Source organism: Epinephelus moara, chromosome 5 (assembly GCF_006386435.1).
Source record: "Epinephelus moara isolate mb chromosome 5, YSFRI_EMoa_1.0, whole genome shotgun sequence".
Classification (NCBI taxonomy): Eukaryota; Metazoa; Chordata; class Actinopteri; order Perciformes; family Serranidae; genus Epinephelus; species Epinephelus moara.
Window position 1 is genome coordinate 39,304,256 of NC_065510.1, and position 16,987 is coordinate 39,321,242.

The 16,987-nt window shown below is 42.6% G+C and overlaps 2 protein-coding genes across 2 annotated transcripts; one reads left to right on the forward strand and one right to left on the reverse strand.

Moving 5' to 3' along the window:
* The first annotated feature begins 4,645 nt into the window (after window positions 1–4,645).
* On the forward strand, window positions 4,646–12,189 carry fbxo10 (F-box protein 10). Its single transcript, XM_050045040.1, has 10 exons — window positions 4,646–5,230; window positions 5,386–6,210; window positions 6,428–6,577; window positions 6,831–6,967; window positions 7,492–7,562; window positions 7,698–7,850; window positions 7,960–8,310; window positions 8,402–8,712; window positions 8,823–9,010; window positions 10,090–12,189. The coding sequence occupies exons 1-10, from the start codon at window positions 4,646–4,648 to the stop codon at window positions 10,268–10,270; spliced, it is 2,952 nt and encodes a 983-aa protein (XP_049900997.1). The 3' UTR covers window positions 10,271–12,189.
* A 14-nt stretch (window positions 12,190–12,203) lies between these two features.
* On the reverse strand, window positions 12,204–16,957 carry polr1e (RNA polymerase I subunit E). Its single transcript, XM_050045041.1, has 11 exons — window positions 16,844–16,957; window positions 16,500–16,603; window positions 16,285–16,361; window positions 16,050–16,191; window positions 15,801–15,945; window positions 15,497–15,607; window positions 15,243–15,339; window positions 15,017–15,150; window positions 14,836–14,917; window positions 14,264–14,395; window positions 12,204–12,489 (listed from the first exon to the last, which is right to left on the reverse strand). The coding sequence occupies exons 1-11, from the start codon at window positions 16,917–16,919 to the stop codon at window positions 12,324–12,326; spliced, it is 1,266 nt and encodes a 421-aa protein (XP_049900998.1). The 5' UTR covers window positions 16,920–16,957; the 3' UTR covers window positions 12,204–12,323.
* Between the last annotated feature and the right edge of the window lie 30 nt (window positions 16,958–16,987).

Sequence of the window (16,987 nt, forward strand, 5' to 3'; positions counted from 1 at the left end):
TAGCTATGAGATATTACCTCCAGCAAGTCCATCCACATGCTGGGGAGAAAAGGAAAAAGAAGTTATTAGGATTGTTGAAACCAGAGAGATGAACATCATCAACATCTACCTTCTCTGACATTCCCTTGGGGGCAAAAACAAAGAATGGCAATTAGTCCAAAGAAAAGAAATCAATTCTATTGTAGAATGGAAGGCAGATAAAGGAGGAAATTAAGAGTGCCTTGAAATTCTAGTTTTTATTGAGTTAACAAAATATAAAGTACCTTCCAATGTCAGCTAGCTCTTAATTCTTGCCTAGCAACAACTTTCATTTCAGATCCAGCAACTCCTACCTGTCCTGCATAAACCTGAGTGTTCACCACTTCCCATCACCTGACTCCCATGCCCATTTGCACGCCTGTTTTCCATTTGGTTATAAGCTTAGTAGTTAGCTATTTATACCAGGCCTTTCCCTTTGTTCCCTGCCATTGTGGTCCAGTTTTTGTCTCTGCCTGCTAGTGTTTGCCTGTTGAAATAATAACTAATAATTAATTAATAGTTTAGTATTATAATTATAATTATAATTATAATTATTATTATAGCACCTTTTAAAACAACCATTATAACAGATGAAAAAAAATGTATTAAGAAAAATTAAGAAAAAGCCAGATGGTAGAGGTAAGTCTAAAGAGACAATTTAAAAGAGGACAGTGAATTCTCTTGTCTAAGTTCCTCAGGTGAGCTATTCCAAAGGGTTGGAGCCCTAAAAGCAAACTCTCTGTCACCCTTATCAGAAGACCTGAGGTTACGGGATGGTGAGTAATGATTTATAAGCTCAGCCAGGTAGCTCAGTGCCATACCATGGAAGGCCTCAAAAGTCAAGACTAACATTTTAAAATCAGTTCTAAAACAGACAGGCAGTCAGTGAAGGGCAAGCTAAATAAGAGGAGACATGACCATGTTTATGTGATTTACTTAAAAGTCTGGCGGCTGCAATTTGGACACCCTTGAGTCATGTTTTGGTTAAGGATAACTCTTTGAGGATCATTAAATTTAATAAAAAATCTAATTCTAGCAATATTTCTCAAATGGAAAAAACACAACTGGGCTAGCCTATTTACATGGGACTTGAGACTGAGGTTGTTATCAAAAACAATCTCAAGGTTCTGAAGGAACAAGATGTTGAGCTAGAGCTCCAAGTGCAGGCAAATCTTGGCCTCAAGTGTGTTGAGGGCCTATAATAGGGTTTTCCATTTTAGAGGAGTTTAGCTGAAGAACTTTTACAGCCATCCAATCCTTAACCATGGCAAGGCAATAATGCAGTGATGATAATTAAGCTCCTTCAGAAGGTTTGCAGGACAAGTACAGCTGAGTATCATTTGTGTAACAATGAAATAAAATACCATGCTGTTTGATAATGTGCTGATAGGACAAAATAAAAGTGGTCCTATAATAGAGCCCTGTGGCACCCCACACATGGATGATGATTGAGAGGAGACAAAGCCATCAGCAGACACAACAACATTTCTGAAAGAAAAGTATGAAGAAAACCACTGGAGGGTAGTCCCTGAGATACCAACCCATGCTCTCAACCTGTCAATCGTAATGACAGGTTGAGATGTCTTTTTTTGCTTGGGAAGGTTCCTATCTGAATGAAATGAAGTCTTTAAGTGGCAGCCATGATAAGAGCTGGTCAAATTCTCTAAATGCTAAGGTGCTTCAATGCTTCCTTTGTTATCTCCTTTAGCATAGGGTACACTGGATCATCCTTTACAAAAGTAAAGGAGATAATGCTGTCCCACAGTTCCTTGCAGCAGCAACATTGAAAGTGACTCTCATCAAAAAACATCCACCGTTGCATAAATGGGTAAGTGTAGTCGGATTCTCTTAGCACTGCAGTTGTCTTTTCCTAAGACCTCATGAATTCTCCTTCATATCTTTCCTTGACCTCATGACATTTTCCATCAAGGTCAAGACAAAGTGTATAGGAAAAGAAAAAGGACATTCTTTTTCTGACTATTTGACCACCGTTCTCCTTTTGAGTCCAAACCTTGTTTACTAAGCTACACAGTATCTGTAAAATCACTGATGTATGGTCATCTTGTGCTCAGGAGCAGCTGAAGTAAAATTTTACCTTCAAAACCTAGTCAGAACAAGTCTGGCAAAGTTAGATATTTGGGCTACAGCTGCAAGTAAAAACCTACTTTGGAGATAGGTTCAGTCATTTTGCTGGGTGGACACCACTGGGATGTAAAAGCTGCCACCACCAGCTGGTCTCCTGCATCCTTCAGAGCCTTGCCAAAGTCCTCCTGTAAGAGAAGGAGGAGGAATAAACAACAGCAGATTGCACTGTATGTAAAACAAGGGCTTTCTCCACAACCACTCACTGGATGCATCTGAACATGTTCACACTATTACAGTAAGATACAATAAATGTTTCAGAACAGCACAAAGTATAAATACATATTTGTGCTGCTATGTGTGCTGAAGTTTGCACAAAGGCAGTGACACAATGAATAAAGATTACTGACACTACATTCTCAGAATCCATGTCAATTATTAGAAGGAAAAAAATACAAGATCAGACACCTGTCTCCTGAAGTCTTACCTGGGTTTTGATGATGGTGATCATTTTGTTGCTTGTCCCAGCCCTTCTCAACACACATACAGCAAGTCCTTTAAAAATGTTCAAACAATTACTGAATTGTTACAGAGCTTCATGGTGTTACAGAGCTTCATGGTGTTACAGAGCTTCATGGTGTTTTTGAAGAAGCTGACATACAATATATGAATGCATGAACACAATCAGAAGAAAAGTTACTTGCTAGATTTGAGGAAAAATGGTTAAAGATATCTTGTTAAAACCAAAATTACAGAGAAATATATACAAATCAAGCACAATAATTGCACTGATGTTATATGTTATATATATTGATGTTATAGCAAACTCATCAAGGAGTCAAAGGTAAATAAGTTGCACAGCTGAGAACAAGAATCCTTCCTCTGGCCCTTGAAGTTGGCAGATTTAAAAACATCCAACAGGACAACAGGTTGTGTGAATTATGGGAATCAGGAGAAGTTGAGAATTAATTAATTAATTTTCGTCTGTACTGTCCTTAATATGATAAGATAAGAATATCTGCACTTAATGAAATTTCTGTTCGAAATCCAGAAACGTTTCAGTGCACTGACGATGACAGAATGTAATCGTTGTTTAATCTTAATGTCTGTAGGGCTGGCTAACTTTGTTTCTGAAGCTTGGAAAAAACATCAGGGTGGTTTATTAGTACTGACTATGACTTATGTCGCTACTGTGGTTTCTGGTCTCTCTCTCTCTATTTTTTACGGTGTCTTGCATGCCTTTTTGGGCTGGGCATATTATTTATGCATGGCACAATAATAAAATAAAATAAAATAAAATAATCATTTATTTAAAGGGAAATAGTTTGCAAATGAGAAATGAGAAAGTGTCATTCTACATTCTTGGTTCAAAATTGTGCCATATTGTGTCTGGTTGTTTAAAAATTGTATTATATTACATTAAAATGTATACAACTTGAAAGAAACATCATATCTTTTCAAAACTGTGACTCTTGTTTTTATGGTACACTTTTAACAATATTAAAAAGTAGCCTACATGTCAGTGACAGGGTAGACACACATTTTATGGTTCATTCTTTCTAACTGTCGGTTGATAATGTTTTGACAGCGAGTGTGAGCTTGACTACAATATCTTTCGGCAAGTTGAGGATCTAAATGATTAGTAATCAGATCCCCACAATGGTGTAAAATTGTGAAAGGCTCTGTAGTAATACTTTACCAGGGTGAGGCTGGAGGCAGAGATGTGAGACGCAAGATGGGGTTGGACTAACGCGCCACCCGCTCTCTGTAGCATCAGCTTCAACCACACATGTATGACAGACGACTGAGGATAACAACGATGTTAACCAAACAGCAGTCTCCTTCCATGAGGTGCACGCCCACTTTTGGGAAGCGGAAGATAGACCACCTCTGTTTGTTTCTTGCCGTAAACTGGAAGCAATCGTCTGAACTCCATTTCGATGGCACATCTGCAGTCATGGGCTGTTATGAACTCTGGAAGCAGTGAGGAAAGACATGTAACGCCAGAGATATTATCTAAATATCCAGCAGACATGTGTTGATTCATCTAACTATGGCAAAGTGGTAAAAGGTAAGGCTTTAATCTATGACGTATACGATGCTTTCATGTGTTTGTTGATGTTGTGGCTAACGTTAGTTACACAAGGTTTGGAAATAGCTAGCGTGAAGTTGCCTCGCTAGCTAACCGTTATTAATTGTAGCAAACTTTAAACACAGTATTGTACGTACAGGTGAAGATAGGAGACACGTAAAGTAAAAATAAGGTTACAGAATTCGCGGCGTCATTTCCGTCATGTCTAGTTTGCTACGTGTTGTTTCCTGCTAAATTAATACAGTTTAGCTAGTTACAGTAATGGCTGGTCCCTGTAGCATTGACTGTTTATCTGTGTGGTCATTTACGAGCTCAGTTGTGTGTTATTGTTGGGTAACGGTCGACGCTCGCGGTTTCCTGTTGCCTAAACTGCGCGTGCATGTGTGCGTGTGACTTACTGTTTCCAGGTGCCCCCTCCCGTCGCGGTGCTCCTCAGCCGGTGTCTCTGCTGCCATGGAGGTGGGCAGCCTCCCCGTGGAGCTGTGGAGAGTTATCTTGGCCTATCTTCCGCTCCCTGACCTGGGCCGCTGCTGCCAGGTGTGCCGCGCCTGGCGGGAGCTCATCCTCTCTCTGGACAACACCCGCTGGAGACAGCTCTGCTTAGGCTGCCCCGAGTGCAGACATCCCAACTGGCCCAGTCAGCCCCATATGGAGCCCCCGTCCTGGAGAGAGGCCCTGAAGCAGCACGCCCTGTCCACCCGCACCTGGACTCAAAATGGGCCAGAGCTCCAATCCTCTGCCTGCCTCCTCTTTTTCCGTCGTAGAAAAGACCGCAGGGTTTGGCATGTAGGGGCTGGATGTGAGTTTGAGACCCTACGTGGTGCCCTTGGGGTGGCGGGGCCATATGATCGTGTCGTTCTCCATCCAGGGGTGTATGAAGAGCAGGCTGAAGTGGCGCTGAAGGTGCCTGTGGAGCTGGTTGGGCTGGGTCGATTGGGCGAGGTGGCCCTCCTGGTGTGTATGGAGCAGCAGTGCCCTACTGCCAGGCTGTGTAATCTGGTGTTCATGCCACCCTGGTTCTCCACTGTGGTCTACAAGGTGATGTAACAGCTTGTCATGATGGTTCTTGATACAGTAATGTCTCATCAAATGGTCAGAATAACTGCTCACCTCAGATATCATATAATCTATTATTTTGTTCCTTCCTTGCTTAATCTCACTCCAGTCACATTTCTCTCCTTGCTTCACTTTAGACATCATGGGGTCACGTCCAACTCGATAACTGCAACTTTGAGGGGGCTCAGCTGCAAGTCCGTGGCCCAGGAACCTGTCAGGCTCGCTTCTGCTCCTTCTCACAAGGCAGCTCCGCCCACTTGCTGGGCGTTGTGCTCAGTTTGTTGGACAGCTGTGACTTCTCTGGTAGTGACACAGCTTCTGTGACTGTTGAAGGTCCTCCAGTGTCAGAGAGGAACTGGGCTTGTAAACACTTGGCTGCCCTGGCCAGGACGTTCCCTTCATGTGGCCCATCTGGGAACCATAGCCCTCCCACAGCCCCTCCGGCTGGCTCCACAGGTGGGCATCAGCCGCCAAGTGCTAATATGAAAAAGGAGCATGTGAGCATAGAAGACTGGCAGAGGAGGACTGGAGTAGATGCAGTGTGTCAGGGCACAGTGATTGAAGACGGCTGGAGTGATGCCGACCACAGTGACGGAGAGGAGAACCGAGATGGAGGAGGAACTAACAACACCAAAAACCCACTTATATCGGATTACAAAATCTCTTGTGACAATCATGGCCTATCCCATTTGCTAAAGCCTCGGACAGATGGCTCTCTGCCACCGGCCTCCTCCCCGGATCCACCATCTGTGACCCCTGAACCCCTCACCTTTCAGCAGGAACTAGACAGGGACCCAGAGGCTCAGATGTTGGCAGCCTCCACCCTTGGCTGTATCCTCAGACGCTGCCTCTTCAGGGAAGGAAAGGGTGGCGTGCATTTGTCTAATTACGGACAAGCTCGGCTGGAGGGCAACATTTTCCGTGGGCTGAACTATGCTGTCCGCTGCATCCAGAACTCCACAGTAAATATGATCATTATAACATTCTTCAGACTAATGGAGTGTTAAATTGTATCTCAACACATTTAAACTGCAGTTGTACAATGACTTTTACAGGCTGCATACCTTCTTCAGTCATGTATCAAGCCGAGGAAGCAGCTCAGATCATGAGTAATTAAGCAGCGGCTTCCTTTTCTGAGTGCTACTTGAGCTCCCTCTCTTTCTCCCTTATCTCCTTCAGATAGTGATGCTTAGAAATGAGGTGTGTGAGTGCCGTGCATCAGGTGTGTTCCTGCGCCTCTCCGCTCAGGGCCTCATTGCAGAAAACAACATCCACTCGAATGGGGAGGCGGGGCTGGACATCCGGAAAGGGGCTAACCCTATCATTGTGGTAATTGCTGCTCCACTGTCTATGGAAGTCAAGGAAGAAACAAACACATTTGATAGTCAGTTGGCATGCATGAGATGATTTTGTCAGATTACCACTATATCAAACAGACATTTATGAAACACAATAAAAGTGATGTATAGAGGCTCGCATTTGATTTGTTTGTAAAATCAGTAGGTATATCTCCAAACAGCTCTTAGTTTGATCGTCTTCTCTGCTCCATTTTTACACTCTCATACTGTCTTTCATTTCACAGTGCAACAAAATACACAGTGGTTTGCGTTCAGGGGTTGTTGTCCTTGGCAATGGCAAAGGTTCAATTCGGAGCAACCAGATCTATAACAACAAGGAAGCGGGCGTGTATATTCTCTTCAGCGGAAATCCTGTGGTCAGGTGGGCTGGAATCCACAAACATCTAACTTGCACAGGAATGTGTAGTCCCTTCTACAGCTTGCTTCAAATGTAACACATGGGGTGTCACATGGCTTGATAATTTCACTCAAGCAACTTCACGATTACTATGCTGCAATGTAGTGCAGTGGTATATATATTTTGCTGCTATATATAACCTAGCATTTTACAGTAAGAGAGTGATATGAGCAGTTTTGTATTATGTAAGAACAGATGCTGGGTGCATTTGCTAACACAAACAAACAAGCGTTACCATTATTATAACTACTGGCTCTAGTATTATGGTTTACTGTAGCTTTGCATGTGATTTGTCTAAGTGGTGTTGCTGTACCCTAGCAGCTCACAGCTCACAGGTGTATTCAACAAATGTTAATGTCCTTGTTATGTTATATGGCAAATTTGGCTCCCCCCAAGGTTGACTGCATGGCAACGTCCTTGACATCAATATTTGCTCTTGGTCCACTCACATTCTCTCCTCACTCTCTTTCCCTCTGTCTCTTTCTCAGTGGGAATCACATCTTCCAGGGTCAGGCAGCAGGGATTGCTATAAACGAGAATGGCAGAGGGATGATAACAGGTGATAACATTTCACAAAAACACGCCATGTGGGTTCTTAGTTTCCCCCCATTGATTTGCTTCATATAGAAAGGAAAACACCAGTTATGGTTCTGAAACCTTATTTTTTTCACATATAAATACATTTTAATTCCAGAGAATGTGATCAAAGAGAACCAGTGGGGGGGGGTGGACATTCGCAGAGGAGGTGACCCCATCCTGAGGAACAACTTCATCTGTTATGGCTACTCAGACGGCGTTGTGGTGGGAGAGAGAGGCCGGGGACTCATTGAGGGAAACCACGTCTACTGTGTGTACTTTCAGCCTGATAATGGCAGACATAAGAGCTCACCTCTGCTTTCATCTTCACTAACAATGGCACAGATGTTTTATTTCTCTTCTTCCTATTGTTCCCTCAGGTAACAAAGGCTGTGGTGTGTGGGTCATGTCATCCAGCCTCCCGCAGCTCCTGGGGAACTACATAACCCATAATTGCATGTACGGGTTGGCAGTGTTCTGCAGGAAAGATCCAGAGAACATCGAGGCCAGGGAGGGGAACTGGCCGGGGCAGGATGGGATTGGTGGTGAAGCAGGCAGCGGGGAAAGGAGGGGGGTGGAGGGAGAAGGGAGAGAAGGTCAGGAGAACTTGAATGAAGAGGGGGAACTGTTTGCATGGGAGAGTGATCTGGACAGTGAGGATGAGCGCCACTCTGCCCGTCGTTCTATCAGTGTGGCCCTGGTAGAGAGCAACTGCATGAGCCACAATGGAGGTAATAGACATTACATGAGCATTACATGGTGTAAGTACACTCACTTCCTGTGTCTAATGTTCTCTCCATCTTTCCTTCCTTATTTCTGCAGCAGTTGGTCTGTACGTGAAAAGCAGTGAGCCCCTGAATGTTTTTGCTAACCTTGTGAACAGTAACCGTGGCACAGGCATAGCTGTGCTGCAGAGCAGTCAGCTGACCCGACTGGTTACAAACTGCGTTCTTGAAAATGGTCGAGGTGGTGTTACAGTGGAGAAAGACTGTAGAGTGGAGCTTCGTGGTAACGGCATCTATAAAAACTGCGGCCATGGAGTCAGTTTCAGTGGTAACGGGCAGATTGTGGAGAATGATGTGGTTGGAAACCGTGGATACGGGATCCAAGTCTCTGGCAGTGCTGATGTTAAGGTGAGATGGACTGAGGCGTGATACTCTTACAACACTGTACATAACATCTTCATGAAATATTAACACATGGATTCTATACATTTCTATGGTGTTATCATTTTTATCTTTAGGTATTGCGCAACCGTGTCCAGCCAGCACAGAGCTGTGGCGTCGCTGTGCTAGGGCCAGTAAAAGGTGTCGTCCATGACAATCTCTTGTTCCAGGGTAACCCTGGGAACAAAAAGGCACTGCTGCATATGGATCCTGGCAATGAAAGCTGTGTGTTGCGCAACAACAGTGTTCTAAGGCATAATAACAGGTAACTAGGCAACCAACAGAAAGTGCCAGAGATTCAGACCATCAGTGGTTTTACTGTCTGTACTTATTCTCCTTTTCCATCTGCTGTCAGTGTCCACACACTTAAGCTGGGGTAGGCAGAAACCTGAAAAAAGGCAAAACAAAACAGAATTTGAAAATGAACTCTCCTCCTGCAGTTCTCCCCTTTGTCCTAAGCCCCTCCCACCAAATGACCAGGGGCATATGAACACATTTCATACAATAACTCTGTTTCCCATACACTGGTTTTATTTAATCTTATTTTATAGAGTTGTGCGCAGGACATTCACTCAGCCCCTCCTTGCCTCACTCTCTCTGTATGTCAGACCACAAATGAGACAAGAAATAGCTAGCTAGCTGCCCCACAGTGGAGGAGAGTGGGCAGCAGCTCTGGACAAACTTTCGGTCAGCACCTGTAGCCCCTCAGCCTTCCAGCACCGGGTGGTACAGTGGGCTGATGGGCTGCGGAACCTGTGTAACAGCAGCAACAGAAAGTTTGCTGATCCAGTGGGGAGTTGGGTCTTGTCTGGTTCCCTGGAGCTGGGCTTTGCACTGGCTGGCTTTTGGTTGCCTCTGTGGCCGCTGACTGGGGGTCCAGAGCTTTGGTTCACTCAGTGCAATCAAAAGCTGTAAGCAGCTGTTTTCATTTAAAAAAGAAAGCTCTAAAAACTCACTGTACACTAACTACTCAGCACAGAATGGCAGACAGACACAGTAAGCCACCAGCTGGTCAACATAGTGGAGCATTTGCCAGCTAAAGACCCCCACAAGACTTGGTACAGACCAAAAGCTGAGCTGAAACTGAGTGAATATTGGACTTAAATTTGTCAGCTGGACAGAAACACAACTCCAAATGAATGATGTTGCTCTGTAAATGTTGGATGTGTACATAAACGTTTGTTGGCAAGTTCACCATATCATTTTAAAAGGGTGATATGTCAGTGTTGTGTTCATGACTTCAAAAAATCAGTTATTGCAGGTCTAACATCTGCACTGCTTCTGATCCTTCTGTCTAAAAACCATCTCATTTCATTTTACTGTTTATCTCTTTGCATTTTGTAGCACTCCATCTGCTCCTCCTTGGGTTCTGGAAAACCCTCCACCTCGTCCGCTGGCCAGCTCCCCTTCTGGCCTCTCCTCATCCCAGTATCCCTCCAGACTTGGAATTTCCATGACGACCAGGATCAGCGCCACTGTAGAAAGCGGTTGCCACAGTGGCAGCATGTTCTGTTCCATCTTGTGAATGCTGGCAGGCACTCAGAAACCAATATGAATGACTTTCTAAAGAGGTCAGCATCTGGTCGCTTTTGAAATGGTGTGCATCGTACATTTGGAACACTCTGACCTTCCTCAAAGAAGACCTTCCAAAATCATGGCCTCTTGTTGAGGTTGAGCAACTGTCAAAGAAGTAAGAGGCTGCTCTGAGTATAACCACTAAAGGGGTTATCCACCTTGCAGTACATAAGGGTGGCACATTTTGTAAATCTGAAATCAGACTTTTGTAATTTTATGATTAAATGCCAGTGCACTCATCAATCATGGACTATTGAAGTGAAGCCGTCATCATCCCTCGTCTTATTCAACCATTTTCATACTGAAGCTTTAACCTAATTGTGTTCTGTTCCATTCAGATTTCATATTCATGTACAGACCTGCTGTAGACTTTGTTGGTTTCGTCAGTTTGCTTCCAAGACTCGCTGGTTGGGAAGTGCACATTTTTTATAAATCCTAGCAGGAGTCAAAGGCTTTAGAGATGCCAGCTTCAACCATGCTACAAAGTACAGCTGTGCCTTGTTGGACTTTTTATTCAATGACTGGTTGTAGCTAGGGAAGGAGCTGTCATAGTGTGAAGTGTATATGCAAAAAAGCAGAAAAACAAAACAGAAAACAAAGCTAAACTTAAAGGGATAGTTTGGATTGTTTGAAGTGGGGCCGTGTGAGGTGCTTGTCCATTGTTAGTGTATTATCTGCAGTAGAGCACACTTCATTTTAAGAAGCAGACAGTACCACCATGAAAGCTATGTACTGCTTTAGACGGGCAGCAGCAAAATTTTAAAAAGCCATCTAAAAAATCTTTATCAGTTTAAGTGGATGCCATATTTAGAGTATTTTCACCACTTCACCTTGTCAGACAGCCCTCTCCTTAAGCAATACATTTTCACAATAGAACTTCTGTAATTCTACACTTTCATACATTCTGTAATTCTCCGCCAGCTCGATCAGTCTCCCTTTGTAAAAGTTCCTCCTCTGTATCGTCTTGTCCCCACAGTGATCAGCATTTTGCCGTTGTCATAATCACTGTTTTTTAATTTTCTTCTATTTGTTGTCTCTTCTCTAAACTGCTGTAAGCCTGAGCCAAACAGTTGACCTGCAGCATAATACAGTGCACAGTAAAGTTGCACTTATTTGTAGGAATATGGATGTTGAGGGTTCCCACGGTCATGGAAATCCTGGAAAAGTCATGGAATTTCATAATAAAATATTCCAGGTCTGGAAAAGTCATGAAATCTGGATCCCCTGGAAGTTTTACAGCTGAGAAAATGTAGTGCCAAAGGTAGGGGGCTATCTGAAGGCAAGGTAAAGCGGTGAAAATATTCTCAATGTAGCGTACATTTAAACTGGTAATTTTTCTAAGTGGCTAAAATGCGTTTTTCTGCTGCCCTTGTTCACAGCAGTACATTTCTGAGCTTCTATGTCTGCTTCTCCAAACTGGGGGTGTGCCAACTGAAATCTACTGAAGGTTAATACACTGACTATGGGTAATTAACTCTTACAACCCCACTTAAAAAATATCCAAACAATCCCTTTAAGCTTCTGCTTCTTGCACAGAGCTATTTACAGGTTAGTCTGTTTTTCAAATCATGTCCTGTGTGTTTTTAACATGTGATGCACCTCAGCTTTCTTTGACTTCATGAAATTCACTGAGGGATGACAAGTTAGCATTCCAGATATTGTCAACATGCTGAACACTGACACATCCACACAGACTCACCTGGTAATAGCCAATTATAGAAGGAAAAATGAAGCTCAGTGTGCAATATGTGCCGTTTACAAATGTGCCTATACGTTTGACTGTATCAGCTAGATGTTTTCTTTCATCTAGAATTTGTTTAAAGCTCATCACTGCTTTTTTTGTATCTTGCACAGTAAGCATTAAAAATGATATCATGTACAAGTCAATGTCCACCACTTTATTTGTCTACAAAATGCATTCATAAACAGCTCTTGTTTGTGGCATTTCCAATTCTTATAGTCCTTACTCTCTATCCAATTACTGTCTTTTCTCATCCTGATCTTCAGTGCATTTTCCTGCGTTTTCGTCGCTCCATGAACTGATCATATTTGACCAGAGGTAGAACAAGAGAGGCCTGCCGGTTTGTGTCCTGCAGTCTGGCCTCCTCAGCCTTTCCTCGGTATGGTTTAATTAGGGTCAGGCCCATTGACTTTGCTACTTCAGTCATCCTGTAGGAAGACACAAAAAGATCAGTCACTTCAGTGACATTTATACTTGACTTCCTCTACTAAACCGCATATTGAAAGTGACAGTTTTATGCGGTGTGATCATGTGTCAGCTCAAAATGTGATGAATGACCATAAGCAGAAAGAAAGCAAATTTTTTTTTTACATAAATACATGCAGCTGAGTCAAGACCACTGACCTTAACAAATAGTCTTCCACTGTTACTAAACCAGTGACTCTCAACCTTTTTTCATGTCAAGGACCCCTACTTGATACACACTAGGTGACAGAACCCCATTAGATAAGATTCTTTTGGATCTGGGTTGTTAGATGTACTTCAGAACGAAATTTTACAATTGTGTGCTACAGAAAGACAGATACATAACTTTATTGTCCACCTCATTGGAAATTTGTATTTTGCTTCCCTTAACACAACACAATACATGATTAAAAGCTTACAATTTTACAATATATATGCTACAATAGTATAAATAGGCAGATAAGAGCAATAAGTTGTATAAATAGTAAACAAGAGCACAGCTTATAAAACAGTAGTGTTCCCTGACACAGTCAGTCTGTGTTCATTGCCTGTATGGCATAGGGAATAAAGAATTTCCTATATATGTTGCGACTTGAGTGTAATGGATATGAGGCATGGGCAATTATATGTTTGGCCTTCCTGCATTCAGCACTGTCAAATATATTGCTGAGTTGTTTCTGTGACTTGCCAATCACTTTCCCTACAAGGTTGACAATCCTAGAAAGCTTGTTTTTGCTCTTTGCACTCAAGTTGAGGAAGATAACCATGGAGGAAGTGAAACCCATGATCAGAGTAGTTACTCTTATGATAACTCTTGTTCACATTGGGCTCACTTCTATAGTGAATTAAATATAGTGAAAATAAACTATTCCCCATTTTCTAGGAATCCCCTGAAACTCCCTCAAGGATCCCTGGGGGTTCCCGGACCCTGGGTTGAGAATCACTGATTTAGCACTAATATTGTGTTTATTAAAAGAATACTTAAACCCAAAACGGCCATTTCTATGTAAATTACTCATCCTGTTATGGTGACTTTGTGAAGACAACTTTGTTTTATTTACACGCCACCACAGTGAACAGAGAATCCAAAAAAGGTAAACATCTTTCATGAACTGAAGTTAACCATGTTTAACAACAACACTATATCAAAACATCAGCTTATAAATTCTTCCACAACTTGTGCAGTGAAATCCAGGTCTCGTTTATCCAGTTGTGTGGTCAGTACTTCCAAAACCCATGAATTTTCATTAAAACCTTACAATATAAAACACTTCCACCTACGCACAGCACACGTGTCCAGGTACGCTACTCTGCCGTGCATAAGATTGTTTGTACTGATGTGTTTTAAATAGTAATGTATAGTGAAAATGCATTTGTTCGGGAAGTGCTAAGCATATGACTGGATAAATGAGACTTGGATTACACTGCAAGAGTCGTGTGGGAGTTTGTAAACAGATGTTTCAATATAGTTTTACTATTGTTATACACGGTTCCCGTTAACTTAATTTATGAAAATTGTTCACCTTTTTGGATTCTCCGTTTGACGTGGAAGGACGTGAAAAAAAAAAGTTTTCCTCAACAAATTCACAGTAACACACAGCGAGTAACTGATAGACAAGTGGTCACTGTGCAAGTGAAGTATAAACATACTGCAACACAATTTGATACACATTTAAGAAACAATGCACGTGCATAAGTTTACAAAAGTAAATGCAGACTTGGCCTTTTTTATCTTACCTGGCCTCAGTGATTCCCAGGTCACGGTGCAGTAATGTGAGGTCAGCAGTCATGTGACTCATATGCAACAGCAGAGCCAGAGAGTAAGCTGCTAATTTGGCACGCATTGATGCTGACACCATGTTCTGGACCCTAAAAGGACAAGGTGAAGGTGATAAAGTGACATTTCTGTGCATTTATATGAAAGACTGAGAAGCCAATCCAGAGAAAATGTATTTTTAATAAAATCTGTGCAACAAATACACGCAAATATATTGGTAAACCTACAGTATGTGTACAGTGTGTTTGTAGAAAACAAATATGTCCAGGTGTTAAAGTGGTGCAAAACAGTGTAAGAGACAAATGTATAGCTACTTTTGTTCATAGTAATCTGAGATATGGCATGGAAAGTGAAAAGTGATTTCAATGGATTTTAAATAAATAAGTTTCAAATTTAACTCAAACAAATTAAATTCAAGGCATATCCTAGTGGTTATGTATTACATGTCCACATGGCACTTATTATATAAAAGCTGATGCTGTCCTTGCAGATACTTTACTAGATAAAAAAACATGCAAAAGTTCCATCATACCTGCCATTGTTAAAAGTCTCCATGGTGAATGTTTTGAGCAGTTTGTTCTGAATGATGCGAGGACAGCCTTCCTCCTGCCCAACTGTACATGGAAACATAAGTCGCAATGAGTCTGTGCTGCAGAGATGTGTGTAGGAACATTTTTAATAAATTTATGATGAAGGCAAACAACATGACTTACACTTGCGGGTGACGTTCTTCTGCCGTGCCAGTTTGAAGACCATAGAAAGGTAAAAGGCACAGCGTGCTGTTTTATCTCTGGCTTCTTCCACGGCAGTTGGCATGTTCTCCAGGAGCTTTACAACACACAAGCACCTTACATAAAAAGGAAAAGTAGAAATAAAAGTGAGAATGCAAAGACACAAAATGTAAATGTCTCAGTGAGCATGAGCCCTTTATCACCCTACCCTCCATCATCTCTCATCTTCTGCAGCTCCTCAGAGGTGAGTGCAGCCATCTTGGAGCCAGCCTGTTCCAAAGCCCCAAACTCCACAGGACTCAGGACTGTGGATATTAATTAAGGATGGAGATATGAAAAAAACTACTCTGCTGCAACCTTACACCTCCAACTACATTATCTGTTCCGCCATCTACAGTTTTCGCATCCCATTATTAACAAAAACACACACACACACACACACACACACAAAATGAAGGATACGATCGTCAAATAGGTAGACGTTCTCAGGTTTGTCAGCGTTTGCATTGCAGGGAGGCAGATGGAGAGCCAGGTCTCCCTGGGCCTCTGTCTCAGCCACTTCCTGTTGTAGAGCTGAGGGGAAAAGACAAGATAAATATGATAAACAAATTGACACAAGAACAGTACTCTGTAAAGGCTGAATTCAAAGATAGGTATTGTCCGAGCAAGTGTGTCGAAGGTAGGGAAGGGGCCACTGGCCCCCCACTTTACGCCCCTGGCAGACATTCACCACTGACTCCAGTCTCCATAACTGCATGTAACTTACCTTCCAGACCCTTCTGGTCGATCACGTTGGTGGCAGCCTTAGCCACTGCTTGATGCAGGGTATCACTGCCCACCTGATTCAGCCTGCGGGAGCTCAGAGCTCTCTTCTGTTTGTTGGTGCCAAACGCCTCAATCAATGAGTCAACCTAAAAACAAAATGTTACAGTAAGACATTAGTGCCAACTTCATTCTTATCTGAGCCCATTCTTGTCTTGTGATGAGGAAAACAGGCCAGATCAAATCATCGTACCTTCTCTCTGTAAGTCTGAGTAGTGTCCTGGGGCTTTGCAGCCTCTGTTGTCTCTCCTGGTATAGCAGGCTGCATGTTGAAGATCTGAGCACTGTGCACCTCCATTTGCATTGTCTGTCTGTTCAGCACTCCGACATAATATCTGAACAGATACCAAACATCACACTCAATACTTCTCTCCACGGTGGCAGTTGTGCAGAAGTCACACATCTAAAAAGAAGCTACTTAAACCTACTTGCAAAGGCTGTTGCATCTCATGGACCCCGCTCCAAAATTATTCCCAACATAGGACAGTCTGTTTGTTTCAGCAACCTGGACAGACAAAACAGAAGCAAAGCAGTCATCAAAGAGCTTCAAGTAGAGCTGCACAACCTGAAAGAGTCTTCTGGATGTAAGGTACAGTGACAATACATAGTGCTGAGGATGAATGCAGTCCGCTATCTTTCTCACCATTATCCGTCTGCTCTTTTTTCTGGGGTTACTCTCATCTGTGTTCTTGTACATGGTTATGTCCAGTTTGCCTGCATTTTTCACGCTGCCGTTTGAGAAGCGGACTGTGAAAAAAAGATAAACCAAAGTCATGAATAACGTTATACTCACGCTGTTTCCCCTCCTGAGATATTTAACGTCAGGCACAACACTGAACAGCTAGCTCTGTTGCTAGCACCCACGTGTGCAGTGCAAACAAGTGTTTAAAATAGAGAAAGTGAGCACGACCTAAAATTTCCTGACACAAATACAATGAAAATATTCTTCTAAAAGGTTTTCATAGCCAACAAATGTGAGACAGTCACCTATAGCTGCTTTGTCGGACTCCCTGTCCTGTTCACAACACACCAACGAGCAGGAGGCAGCCATGGTTGTTGTCATGAGTTTGACGCAAGAGCCTTCACTCCTCTGTACTTCCGTGTTCGCTTCACTCCTCTGTACTTCCGTGT

Excerpts from the sequence above, each read along its gene's own strand:
- polr1e (XM_050045041.1), bottom strand. The coding sequence starts at position 16,919 with ATGACAACAACCATGGCTGCCTCCTGCTCGTTGGTGTGTTGTGAACAG. Across the intron at positions 16,362-16,499 it reads AAAAGAGCAGACGGATAATG|GTTGCTGAAACAAACAGACT; the intron begins GTGAGAAAGATA and ends TTGTCTGTCCAG. Across the intron at positions 14,396-14,835 it reads GAGACTTTTAACAATGGCAG|GGTCCAGAACATGGTGTCAG; the intron begins GTATGATGGAAC and ends TTGTCCTTTTAG.
- fbxo10 (XM_050045040.1), top strand. The coding sequence starts at position 4,646 with ATGGAGGTGGGCAGCCTCCCCGTGGAGCTGTGGAGAGTTATCTTGGCC. Across the intron at positions 5,231-5,385 it reads TCTCCACTGTGGTCTACAAG|ACATCATGGGGTCACGTCCA; the intron begins GTGATGTAACAG and ends GCTTCACTTTAG. Across the intron at positions 9,011-10,089 it reads GTTCTAAGGCATAATAACAG|CACTCCATCTGCTCCTCCTT; the intron begins GTAACTAGGCAA and ends TGCATTTTGTAG.